At 40.3% G+C, this 13,941-nt stretch overlaps 1 protein-coding gene across 2 annotated transcripts in view; it reads left to right on the top strand.

Moving 5' to 3' along the window:
* The window catches only part of PAXIP1 (PAX interacting protein 1), a 59,501-nt gene extending 58,138 nt beyond the window's left edge, over positions 1-1,363 (top strand). For both annotated transcript variants that reach the window (XM_088450362.1, XM_088450361.1), the window contains one exon: positions 889-1,363. In XM_088450362.1, coding sequence (XP_088306488.1) covers positions 889-900 — 12 coding nt within the window. In that variant the 3' untranslated portion in view covers positions 901-1,363. The remainder of the gene's footprint in view (positions 1-888) is intronic.
* Positions 1,364-13,941: the final 12,578 nt, after the last annotated feature.

Below are 13,941 nucleotides of genomic sequence, written 5' to 3'. Positions count from 1 at the left end.
TAATACACTCACTGGCATAGCATGGAATGGGTGGGCAGTACAGAAATACTGTTTGGACCAGCTTGCTGAGTCCTCTTGTACAAGGCACAGTTGCAGGTAGGAGGAGAAGGAGAGGTGTCTTTACCCAACTATTTTGCTGTTGACAGGCTGCATTTCTTTTGAACTTGTGATTTACCACTGTGAGCAAGTTCTTTCACAGAAAATCCTTGTTGGGTTGCTTTGTTCCTGGATATATGTGGAGAGTTAATAGGTTTTTGTTTTTTTTAGTGACAACAGCACCACCTACAGTTACAGATTGTCTGGTGCAATAAGGATACCGCATTTTTTTGTGTGTCTAAAGATCTAGAAAGTTAAGGCTGGTACCCACTTGCTGATTTAAAATGAGCGATTGAAAGATAACGAGATCGTTATCGTGCAATCGCTCATTAATCGTGCACAAATCGTGCATGCAAATGTCATAAACGACCAGCGATGCGTGCTCCCGTTGGTCGTTTCCGACATCAATCATTACCTGAACATGCTGGTCAATCTGCCGATGACGACAGATTGACCATGTTCAGGGATGAAGGTGGGTACCTACACTGAACGATATGTCGTCCAGTGTAGGCACTGCAGGGGAAGAGGAACGACTGTACAATTACAGTGTTTTAATCGTACTGTTGTTTCACTATCTGCTAGTGGATACGCACCTTTAAGTCTCTGTAATTTATGTGTATCTCTCTGTCTATCATTTTTGTGTGCTTCAAAAACGGACTTCCACTTTGTCACATGCCTCTAACTTCAGAAAATTAATCGTCAAAGAAAAAAAAATGACAAAATCACATCCTATTTACAACCTTTTCGCAGTGTTGTAGATCTTAAGGTTCCTTAACCAACCAGCTCACATATAAATTCACATGAACGCTTATGAAAGTCCCAGGATCTGATTCTTTGAAGAACATTTGCAATGTCGGTCATATTGAAGGACACCAAATGTTTTTGTTGATCTTGTGTTTCTTGAACAGGTTTTATTGGTGAATATGCAGCAGCGAATGGGGAAGTAAATTATGTACATTTTTTTTTTTTTTTTTTTTTTTTAGGATGTGTATTTTGTTAAGTTAACAGAAAAAATTATGTTATGTATCATAGTGTGGTTAAAAACCCTCATGGGGTTTAATACATTTCCATGGGTTTCTTGTTTATTATGTAATATAATGAAGGTACTTGTATTTTTGTGAGGAGGGGAAGGTGAAAGTCTAATGGTTTGTTTTAAAATAATAGAATTGGAAAAATAAACATTTTGTATTATTTTATATTTCTAAACCCAGAGTTAATTTTTATATTGTTATTTTCCAAAGCTTAAAATAAATGTACTTTGGTTGTATGTTTTATTTGTTAATTTACTTGTATGCATAAATTACTTTTGGGAATAATGTAAGAAAAATATCAAAATTATCACATTGTATTTTATGTATATAGAATTATTTTTTTAATGGAAGAGAATAGATGTGATTCTTTAAAATGTAATGCCTGTCTAACATAATATACCTGTCTTGATGGTATGCAGTGGATATGGAGGTATAAAGCAAGGGTTCTGTTAGAGGCCCTGCCTGTTTCTCACAAATAGCGGGATGTACTAAGGGGGAAATGCGGTAAAAAAAACCAAAATGCAATTTTCGCGGGTTTTACCACATGCACCATATGTACTAGATATGTACTGCACTCTGGTGCTTCGTTACCCAATAGACGCCTGTGTGCCTCTTTTCGGGATGCTCCCCCTGAGAGGGAGCCAATGGGATCACTCCCCGCGTCCTTCTGCACAGAAGGACGCCAGAGGGACTTCTGGGTGTTGAACCCGGAAGTTCGTCTGTCTGGGGGCATCACAAAGGACAGTTCTAATCGGGAGCTGTCCTTTGCGATAATCTAGGTACATACCGTGGTAATTAACCACGGTATGTACTCGAGAGGCGGGATGTACCGTATTGAGGATGCGATGCTTAGCACATGCTGCCCAAAGGCAAATAAACAGCTGTTTATAAAGAAAAAATGTGTATTGATCTGACTTTTCATATGCCTTAATTGCTATAAAGCTTTACAATGATCCTTTTTGTCTAAATTAGACATTTAGGGCCATATTCAATTAACAGCAATAATATCGCTGGCGATAAAATTGGCATGCTCCCTCCCATTTTTGCCAAAAAACAGGCAAAAACGGGTAGGTGCTATAAAAAAAGATAGGGGTACTTGAAATTGAGTTCAGTTGGCGATAATTTGCGTATTTGAAAATAATTTTAGAAAACCAATTTTTTTTTTTTAATCTCATGAAATTACTGTTCCATGTCCATTGGGGGTATATTAAAATGGGTGTAGTATATTTTCGTGTTGTAAAAGTGCGCTCTTAAAAACGTTAAGTTGCCTGCACACCTGCTGCAACCTCGTGCAATGTTTAAAACACTTGATGCATCCCCAAAATACCAGACCCACTACGTTAAACCCATTTTCATCGATTCTTTTTTTTTTTTTTTTATTATTATTATTATTATTATTTTATTTTTTTTCACCTAAAATTTGACTGGTCCTTTTTTTGCCAAATTTCGCAAACTTACAAAAAAACTTTTGGGGTAATTTATCATTAGGGGGATGCCCAAAGGGTTCTGAAAGAAATCCCCACATTTTTAGGCAAAAATAGGTCTTTTCTACCTGGGGCCAGATACAATTATAGGCGAAAAGTGACGTCTGGAGAAAAGTTTTTGCCGATTTGGACTTTCGCCTGTTTTCAAAAAATTCTGTTTTTTACCATTTTTCAGCACTTTTAGAAATAAGCAGATATAAAGCTTTTAACACAAATTTAAGACACAAAGTACCTTTATTAGGGCTAATAGTACACATCTGTATTGATTTCAGTGCATCTTATTTTGGAGTACAGATGGATTCCCCCAATCTATTCCGTACTTTCCGCCTGTTCCGCATTCGGCGCTTTCCGTTTTCGCCTGTTTTGGAATTTAATTAGGCGGAAAGTGGGGACTTGCACAGAAAGATTTCGCCTCTGAAACAGGCGAATGAGGCGGAAAGTCGGACAGGCAAAACTTTTCCGACTTTTCGCCTGTAATTGAATACGGGCCATGGTCTGAGATGGTGAAAACTTTTCGCCTGTTTCTCACTATTCCATTATCGCATGTTCGATAATTTGCTGTGAAATCGCAGGTGCAAAAATGATATCGCAGGTGCGATAATATTTCTTGAAAAGGCACATCGCACCTAACTGAATCTGGCCCTTAATGGGAAAATAATATTAGTGCCATTGCATATGTAAATAAGAGGCTTCGTTTTCCGTGAGGAGTGTAGTTTAAATTGGATGTTGTCCGGCGGATGCGATGCTGCTGGTCTAAATCCCACCTATACATGCCCGACACGGGACTTAAGATAGGTGTCGAAATACCAACGCCTATCTTAATCCCGATGCCGGAAGACTGACCCCCACCATCCCAATCGTCAAGAGCCGGGTAAGTATAATACTTAGCCTGGGGATGGGGGGGTTAGGTTTACGGACCCCTGGGGGAATTTAGGATTAGGCACCCCCGCCCCCCCATCCCCCCCACCCTGGAGTTTTAAGGTTAAGCACCACTAAGGGAGGGTTAGAGTACTTACCAGCCAGCGTGGGCATGTCCTGCTGTCGGGCTGCCATAGTCGGGATTTGAACCAGCGGCTAAACAGCCTTTTGGTATTTCAATCCCATTCAGCTTAAATATCTTCCTGACTTTATTCCTGCATTGGATGTATTCGATTCTAGGTTCCAGGATTAATAGTTTGTTAATAAATTCTTATAGCAAGAATAGTTTCTAGCATTAGTACAAATAATATTAAGCTAAAGATGCTCTAGCAATGTTCTTGTCATTTTTGTTTTGTAATACCATCATACTCTGTTCAATATCTGACACAGGAATTGATTTACATGTATCTTTAAAATTTGTTCTTAATGTGTGGCTTTGTTAAGACTCACATTTACAGAACTTTCCTAGCTGTAATTGTAATATAGAGATATATTTTGTAAGGGGAAAAAAAAAGCCATTGTCTTTATAATGTATATACAATTGTAAGGGGGCTGAATGCATGTGATAGTTGAGAATAGGTTAAACGGGCTGGGCTACCCATGGCTTATCACATCATTAACACAACCAAAAGCCTGAAGCAGCAGGCGGCCCCTGACTCATGTCCTCATATGACGCACTCTTCGGCCAGAAACACCTGCTGTTAGTATTTTCAGGCTGATGGTGTTAAATTATGCAGTTGGCTGGGGGAAGGTCTGAATTGTATATACAGTAGTTGGCATTAAATATGGATCTAGATGAGCAAGTATGAACGCAAAGTGAAAACAGTAACATTTAGAAATATCAAATTTAAGAAGTTACAAAAGCAATAATAATTTTTCCTATTAATCCTAGAGCCTTGAACAAAACTTCCAAATTAAATGGTTTCTAAATTGGTGTTATCAGTGAGAACTCCTTTTTCAGTATTGGAAAATTGCTGATGGTAATTTGATTCAGTCTTTTCTCATTCTGTAAAAGCAATTGAAAGCTAGTTTTTTTTATTTTTTAACAAGCTCTGACATTATTTAATATTGTTCCATTGATCTGCTCCCAGGAGCACAAGTTAAGTGAATGCCCAATGCAAGCCGGCTGTGCTTGTGGGGTGGAGAGCTACAAACCACGTGCAGGGCGAGAAGCAAAACGATGCATGATTGAGTTGAAACACTTGAGTTTATAGTTAATCTAGAAGTTGAGTACCATCACCATTCCACTACTCATTTGTATGTGGCTGCACACTTTATTAAAATAAGTCCAAAACAAACAATTTGTTACTTTCACATGTACAGATAATTGCCTCTTAATAGAAGTAAAACTACTAAAATGATCTCTGTATTATGGACTGTTTTTATGATCAGATTTGAGTCCATATTTGTCAGCCAAAAATATACTCATGTAAGATTTGTTGCACTGTAACAGCATTCACTCATATTTTGACATGAGCGTATCTTGTATTGTATTCCCTTGCACATGGAGAGGCAGGCAGTCATCCATGAGCTTTTGGTCCGATGTCAACTTACACATGTTTCAAGTATTCCTATTAAGAGGCATATATTCGCACATGCCATAAGTATGTAAGTTGCAAAGTTGATGACGGCTGCATCTATGCACTGCGTAGATCTACTTGAATACACTAGATTTAAGCATATAGATGTAAGTACATAAATGTAGAGCCATTTATGCAAAAGTCAAATTTTCACACTTTCATTTTAAGTAGGCCCTAAGGAAACAGATTTATTGTTAATAATAGAGGGCTGCATTAGTGATTGCCATCGAGGATGAAACTGTTCTTGGTTTCACTCCATTCAAAGCCATGGATGGTTTTGCCATTGAAGATTGAGGACAGCGCATTTGCAGATGACAGGAGCCTCGGAAGGTATGGGACCTTCAGCCATTGTTTGCTGATACCATCGATGACCAGCCCTAGCCTGAAGTAATAGACTCATCAACAAAAGTGGCTTAACCTCTGAATCTGCCAATATTTGTGCCATGTACACCAGTTTTTCTACTAAAGCGCCATGACGTCTAAAACATTTCATTTTATTTAGCAAAAAAAACATACCTGACGTCCCTCAACATCTACATACATTGATTGCATGTCTAAAAAAAAAAAAAAAAGTAGGTAGAGTACAGTGATAGGGTTATGTGTTACCCTCTTTCTTAATATGAGCACATTGACAACAGGACAGTAGAACATAACTATGCACTTTGTCTTTCTCGAACAGGCAGAGGTGTAAATAATGTGGTTGTACACTAGAGAAAATTCTGTAGGAAGTAGTTATTTATATGGTGCCAGAAGAGGTCTGCAGCGCCTTACATAGTACATAAATAGAAGTGCAAACTAAATTTCAAAAATGCAAAAGACTTGCAGTATGGAACATAGTATAAAGTGGATTAAAAATTATGTAACCGTTGCTGCACATGCACTCATACTACCCACAGAAACAGCGCCAACTGAACACAAAGGTTAGGTGCCATTGTTTGCAATGAGCAAGAGATAACATAAGTGAGGAAGGGAAGAGGGCCCAGCTCGTGAGAGCTTACAATCTAAAGGGGAGAGGCAGACAGACGAGAATGATATGGCAGAGAGTGAGTGAGGAGTATAGAATCCCTGCAATTTCTAGTGCAGTTAATGAAGGGGATGCAGTTAATTTACCAGCGTCCGGAATCCTGACCCTGGAAGCCCCACTCTACTAAAGATAGATAGGCGTCTAAACACCGATGCCTATCTTTAGCCAGATGCCAAAATACCAACACCCGGCGTTCCGAACGAATGTAAGCGTGGACTGTTATAGCGGGGGGGGGGGGTTAGGCACCATTTAGGGAGGGAGAGGGGAGGGTTATGGTATTTAACAGCCCCAGTCGGAATCCTGACTGTTCTTTCAGGCGTCTGTAATTAGTCCGCCGGCAATACATCCGGCGGTATTACATATCGATTCCACGCTAAGTGACTGGCAACGGAGCAAATGAAGGGAAAGAAATGAGGACAAAAGATTAAATGAATTCCTCCATCTCTGGCTGTATTGTGGTCAGAGGTCATTGATATTATTTTCTCTTGAATACCAGAAATGATAAATACAAAAGTGTTTTTTTTAAGAAGATAGAGATGAGTCATGTAGCCCCATGTCAGCAAAAAAAAGTTACAACTCTGTATATATAGGAGTCACATTTTCTTGTAAGTCGTATCGAGTGATACATGGTCAATGGCTTTTCTATAATCTTCTGACATGCCTTCCTGCCAAGCAGCACATCTGCCAAGGCTGCAAGTTGGACCACATTGATTTTGCTGATGTTATCAACTGAGACTACATTGCTTATCAGTGATGTGGTGTTCGAATGACCAAAGAGGCATAATGACTTGTAGGGAAAAAATGTGTCTACTTGAAAGTTTATGCTTTAGAAAAGATTATAGTAGAAATCTAAAAAGCAATAAAAACTTGATAAGTAACATTGCTTAAAGCCTTCAAGAAATACAGACGTCAAATCCACATGCTATCTAAGATCTCAAGTCAAATCAAGCACATGTAACGTGCACTTTCTCCAAGAACACTAAAAAAGGAAGACTAATCCAATGTTTGATATGTCACGAACTATGTAAATCACCTTGTCTTATTTTTAAATGATAGTGGTTTGTCTTCAAAAAATACCTTTAAGTTAGAAATTCTCAGCTGTGATTTAAGTAGCAGAAGAATTTTTTTTTCTGTCAACATAAAATTAAATCGACAGGTTTGAATTGATCTTTCTTTTTCTCCACAAAAATTATATCCAATACAGATACAGGTGATCATCTAGAAGGAGGAGCTACAGCTGTCATTCCTTGAAATATATCACTTGGGTATTTAATAGGTAATAAATCAGTATCACTGATGACTGAAGGCTTAGATCTTTATCTAGATGTGCCTGAAGGAAAAGAAGAAATTAAAGTATTTTGTAAATAGATAATTTAGGTAATAAAAACACTTTAGCCCTCAGGGTATTGTCAGCCAACAATTGTATATTCTGTCTGAAAATCAGGTGTTGCAGAAGTATATTGTGGACAGTTAATGCTGTATTTCTTTGAACAACATTCATGTGATATGCACTCCATAATATTTGGATCCACCTCCCATTCAAGGAAGCATAGCTAGTCTTGGTTAAAGGACCTCGGAGTCAGAGATTTTTCCTCAGTCTATTGTCTTCTATCTGGGGGATTTGTCATTTGCTCCACTTACTGTCCAGTTGTCTTTTCAAGGCCCATATCTGTGCTTTTATGTGATTGGTATTTGGCGCTTCATGTTCCTTTTTGTTTAACCTTTGAAATGCTAAGTCCAGTGGCAATTTATTTGTCTGACACTTTGCTCCAGACTGCCACAAACATGAAATAAAAGTTCTGGGATGTCAGCTGACCACCAGTCTGAATACCGATGCTGACATCCTGACAAGGGAGTTAAGATCGGCGTCGAAATGCTGATGCCTATCTTAATTCCGACGCCAGAAAGCAGACGGATGCCCGAACGAGGTAAGTCCGGGTCGGCCGTCCTCTTAACCGCGGGGGGGAGTGGGAGGGTTAGCATTAAGTTTTGAGGGGGGAGGTAAAGGTTAGACACCCCAAGGGGGAGGGTTAGGGTCAGGCACCACTGGTTTAGGCAGTAAGGGGGGAGAGTTAGGTTTAGGCACGAAGGAGGGGGACTAAGGTTCAGGAACTAGCGGGGAGGGTTAAGCTACCAGAAGGGAGGGTTAGGGCGGGGGAGGGTAAGTATACTTACCCGACACCTGTCGGGATGTCCAATCATCGGGATGCCGCTGTCAGTTTTCTGACAGGAGGCATATCATACCGATTCCAAAAATTCCAGTGCACATTTTGTTTATTGGATAATTTGGTCTTTCTGTCTGCTAGCTTGACTATTCACTGTCTAGTTCTAAAACAAACATGACCTTACCTGATAAAGGGGAAGGATCTAGGAAACTGATATGGTCATCAGGCCAACTCGTTAATCTTTCAGACTATATTGATCTATATAAACATCCTAAAGTGGCACAGTACAGTGTTCTTCCTAAACAGGAGTGATGACCCAAGCTTGGCCTTTCTACATAGAAGACAATGACCGTGATATGTGTCATAGTAGAAATATATATATATTTATATAACAATAACTGCATATGCTAGTTGACTGATAATATGCCTTGGAACATTTTAAACTCAGCGACAGTACAACTCCGAGTAGGCTAGTAGATTAACTATGCATTGTGGATCAGTTTGGTAAAGTAGTAATTTGGTGGTCATGTTGAACTTTGAACCAGGATTAAATTTCACTTCTATAGTTTTCTCTCCACTAGTGGTGGTAAGGCGAAAAGGTTCACCCTTTTCTGAAATTAGGTCAATGCTTTCACAGTCAATTGTTTGATTTGGTCCTTTATTATCCACATGAATATTAATGCAATTATTGAAGCTGCAATTTGCTTTTGTGCGCTTTAGATTGTTGGTCAGGCAAAAACCAAAATGACTATCACCAGATCCACATCAATGGTACAGAAAAAAAGAGCATGTAACCATAATAAAGGGCAATCCGTGATACAAAAAAAAAAAGCTGTGATACAAATAAATATTAAAATAAACCTTTGTGGTTAAAAAGTCATTTTTGGAATAAGTATATCCAAAACGAAAAAGTTCCATCCAATAGGTGAATAGTCAAATGAGTGAGCGTAAAATATTCACTTGACAAAGGAAGGCAATCTCTTCCTGAATATATGAAAAACAAAAGAAAGGCTCTGTGTATTACCCAGTTATGTGACAGTGAGGAAAAGGAGTGTGGAAAATAAAATGCATATATAGTGACATTAAGCAGTATTGTTGCTTATGTTTGAAATGCAGATAGATTCTTCAATATAATTAATATAAAAATATATATTAACAATTCCCTCACACCGGAATCATGTGGAAAAAGAAAAAAGCTCTAGTGAATTGTATCTGGTAGGTCTTTTCTTATACACATATACAAAGAATCAAATAAAACATGGAATCCGGAAGGATGAATTTCTGGAAAAACTACCAGCAGATGATGGAGACATCGGTCTGGGTTTACAATGGTCCAGACCCTAAAAGTTGGAACCACAGAAAAACCAGGTGTTTGGTGGGCAACCAACAGTCAAAGGTACGTGCCTCATCTGACGCATTTTGTCAGTGTCCTTGTTAAGTATGAGGCACCGATTGGGAGATGAGTCTTTTTATACCCTAAGGGTTCCAAATAGGCAGTGACATCACTTCTGGATTTCAAACTCATGTCATATTGTTATGCATTGTGCTTGAAATGAAACCATAAATAATGTATAAAAACTTCACATATAATGGATATGGAGCCAAAATTGTTTTTAAAATTTGAAAGATTGCCTAGTCTTTATTATTTTTACAGAAGACATAAAAATACTGATCTGTTCCCATTGACATCCTTCCTTGACTTATGCTCCAAAGGGTAAAATGTATTATTTGCCTATCAAAAAGATTTATAATGCCCTCACCTCTCTATCGTGTGGAATTTTTTTTATTATTTATTTTTATTGAACAACACAAAGAACACAATCATCTGGAAATTTGGAACAATCATATTTAAACTGTTTTCTGCTTTTAACTCATCAAAGGTGAGCATATATTAAAATCACTTCTTAAATGTAATTTGTGATCACAGAGTACACCTATATAATTTTTTATTTTATTTTTTTATCTCAGAGGATTGATGCCTCCTGAACACAGTGGAAATATTTAGATTGTAGAATACTTGAAATTGCATCAATTGAGTAAGTTTAATATCTATTTGTCATAGGAGAGCAAATATAGCTGCAGAAATCCATGTTTTATTTCAGCACTTTCATGAGTGTGTCAGGCATTTGGTGGTACAAGGAATGTGTAAACTAGATACATAATATATCCTCAGGACGTTGTCTTTTAGTATCTACGCATGTGCTAGATTGTTTAAGGTTTTCTTATCAGTATTTAGCCAGTAGTGTAGTCTGAGACATGTTTATACCCATATTTGTAAGCTGTGTGCGGAGCCCATTAGGTAGAAGCGTTAGGGGCCCTGCAAATTCCAGGCAGCTTTGCCCAGGACTATTCTGCAGCGGTGCCTGTTATCTTGCGGTTCAGGCTCCACACAGAGATGGGGCTCCTGGATCAAAAGCATGAACATTTAGACCGAACTGTTTAATCTAAAGCGAAGTTATCTACTTTTGCAATAAATATTTTTAACTGGCAAATTTTGTTTGTGTGGTTTTATTAGCTCCCTGTAATCAAAGTGCCTTACCTGGTTACACGGGGAACAATATTTATATGGCCGCCAATTATTTGGACAATGCACACCATATATAGATTTTTTTTTTCTTGTTTGGGTCCGGAATATATTCTATAACTGTATATATGGAACGCATGCCGTTTATCTAGATGCTATTTTACTCTCTTCCTCATTGGTCATTGTGTCTTGTCCGTCTCATTGTGGTGAAGCTTAGAATTAATTGTATGTAAAAAAATTTCTAAATGTTTGACATTGATGAGATTTCTATATTAAGGTAAATTATTTCTAAAGGAATATGGATACTAGTACCAATGCCGCTATTCTTTTAAAATCTAGGGGTTGCAGCTGCCATATAAGAGAATGTAGACCAGAAAGAGAGGGGAAAAAAAAACCCCGCCACTCTGCCATGGGTCAGCAAAAAGAGACGTGTGTTCTACATAATAATAAAGAAGACGCATATTTGCAAATCTATATGGTCACCATATGTTTTCTTTAAAATCTGCCACCTGTCACCCTGCGACATGAAGGCATCAGGGGACCCGCCGCCACTAATTAAAAGTGAGTGTCCAGGTCCCAATTATCCTGACATTGTCAGGAAAGGGACATGCCGCAGCCTAGTATAGAGGATCTCTCCAAGTTTCCCTCTTTACCGCAGTCCTGATGCTGGCAGCAGGTAAGTTATACTCCTTCCCCTGTTTAGCAGGGGACAGTTCATTTCATACTGCGGTGCTCCCTTCCTGCTTCCCTCCCTCTCCTCGTAGCGTTATTACCTCTCCCTCAGCTCTTTCACATGAGACATGCTGACTGCTGCTGAGTTGAGCTCTGTGTATGGAGCCTCCTGTAGTGTGCCTGAAAGCCTTGCATGGCTGAAGCAGGCACAGTGTACGGAGCCTCCTTCGGGGCAGTGCGTATAAGGGAGAGGGTGAGAAAGGGGAGACTGAACAGCGCTCACAGAATCAGCGGCCAGCGCGGCTGTCCATGCAGAAAGCCTTGCAGGCTGAAGGGGATCAGCGGGGGCGCAGAGCCTAACCTGCGCTCCTTGGCACCCAGAAGGGGGAAGTGACAGGCAGAGGCAGTGCATTCATTTGTTCTCCCCAGAAGGGGGGGGACCAGTACAGCCCTCTGCTTCCTTTTTCAGCGTCATTTTACAGAGACAGGTGCTTTCCAAAGACAGATAGCAGCCTCCTGCAGTATCTTCCACAGCAACATGGCTGTGGCTATAGCATTCCAGCACTCCCCCTATTAAGGTTGTGAGTACACTGGGGTGTTTTCTGGGCTGCTGAGCAACAAAGGGAATTTCCATTGGGGTGGCATACAGTGACTCCTCTACCTCTGTACCCTGTGGCTCCTCTCCTTGTCTGAGTGTTCTCTGTTCTGTCTATGTGTGTGTCTGACTGCATCATGACAGGTAGAGGGACATCTGCTAAAACACATCACAGAATCACAGAAGGTGTTTGTTTGCTCTAAATGTAATACCAAGCTGCCTCCGGCACACTCTGGTGGTGCAGCTTCATATGAGTCCTGTATGTCAGGACCAGTTATTGCAGGCTTATCTCAGATGCAGCCCCTACACCACCTTGGATATCTACTTGAGTGGGTGTTATGGCTGATCTCTCCATGGAACTGGCTGCTGCATGCAGAGATAGAGAATTGGCTAGGAACCAGACCCCTGTTTTGAATTCCGCAGAAAGAGCCACGTTGGGCAAGAGACCTGGCCCATTCTGTGGAGGGCTTGGCTCAATGCATGGGTTCTTCTGCTTCCTCTTCTAAGGTCGGGGCAGCTGCTTGACCATCTAAGAAAAAGAAGCTTCTCCCTGTGGTCATCCAGTCGGACGACTCTGATGCAGAATCTCTTTCGCAGGAAGAGGAGGAAGGTGAGTTGGGAGCTTTGTCAGTCAGTGATGACCTTCACCAACAGTCCTCTGATTCAGGTGTCCAGGGAGTGGAAGCCATTATCCTGGCGGTCTAACATATATTGAAGATTCCAGACGAGTACACGGAATCCCCTGATGCATCATTATTTGGAACAAAACAAAGGTCTACTATTTTCTTCCTTTTTCACAGGAATTAAATATGCAGTTGGCTATAGCCTGGCAGCATCCTGACAAGAAATTTCAGATGCCCAAACGCTTTTTGTTCATTTACCCATTTCCAAAAAAAATGGGAATCTCCTCCAGTAGACTTGTCAGTCTCACGACTTTCTAAGGAGTGTCAAGATCCGAACTTATCATTTTGGCAGAACACATTCATGAATCTACCCTTGGGAGAAGCGTCTAAAGACATTGGTCATGTCGGTTCCAGGATCTCAGCATCAGCCATAGCGGCTTGAAGAGCTCTCTGGTTAATGTCTTGGCAAGCAGATGTGGACTCTAAAAGTGCTGTGGAGGGGCCTCCCTTTTACGGGGGTCTTCCTTTTTGGACCTGAATTGGACAAATGGATTTCCCAGGCTAGTCCTTCCTTTCATTCATTTTGGGCCCCTTATTCCTTTCTGGGACGTTCCCGTGGAGGCAGAGGTCGACAGTCTGGTTCGACTCGTCATCCTGATCCCAAACCGGCAAAAGAACCTTCCACATGACGGGCTCCAGGCCCACCTGGGAGACTCCAGAGTAGGGGCTCGCCTTTTGCGATTCAAGGATGTCTGGTTTCCAACCAGTTCGTCAGTTCAGATTCACAACCTGGTGTCTCTGGGGTACAAACAAGAATTTGCAGAACCACAGTTCTTCCCATCTCCCAACAGAAATGGAAAATACTTGTGGATTCCGAGGTTCTGATACCTGTTTCAGTCCAACAGCGTTGTCTGGGTTTCTATTCCAATCTCTTTGTAGTTCCGAAACCAGACGACTCTGTCAGGCCTATTTTGAATCTGAAATCGTTAAATCTTTATCTGGCGTTTTACCGATTCAAGATGGAGTCTCTTCACTCGGTGATTGCAGGTTTGGAACAAGGGGAGTTCCTAGCATCCATGGACATCAAATATGCTTATTGTCAGGATCTGCAGCTTCCAGCCTAAAGCACTGCATTAATTACTGCCTCTCTGTGTGCAGTGTCAAGTGCATGCTAATTAATTCTCCTGTCTGTGCCCAGCTGCACACTGGTCTATCATTAGGGGAGACTT

This window comes from Taudactylus pleione, unplaced genomic scaffold, assembly GCF_031769625.1.
Source record: "Taudactylus pleione unplaced genomic scaffold, aTauple2 ptg000517l, whole genome shotgun sequence".
NCBI classification, from domain to species: domain Eukaryota; kingdom Metazoa; phylum Chordata; class Amphibia; order Anura; family Myobatrachidae; genus Taudactylus; species Taudactylus pleione.
The sequence above is the reverse complement of the archived record's forward strand: the minus strand, read 5'-3'. Positions and strand labels throughout refer to the sequence as shown.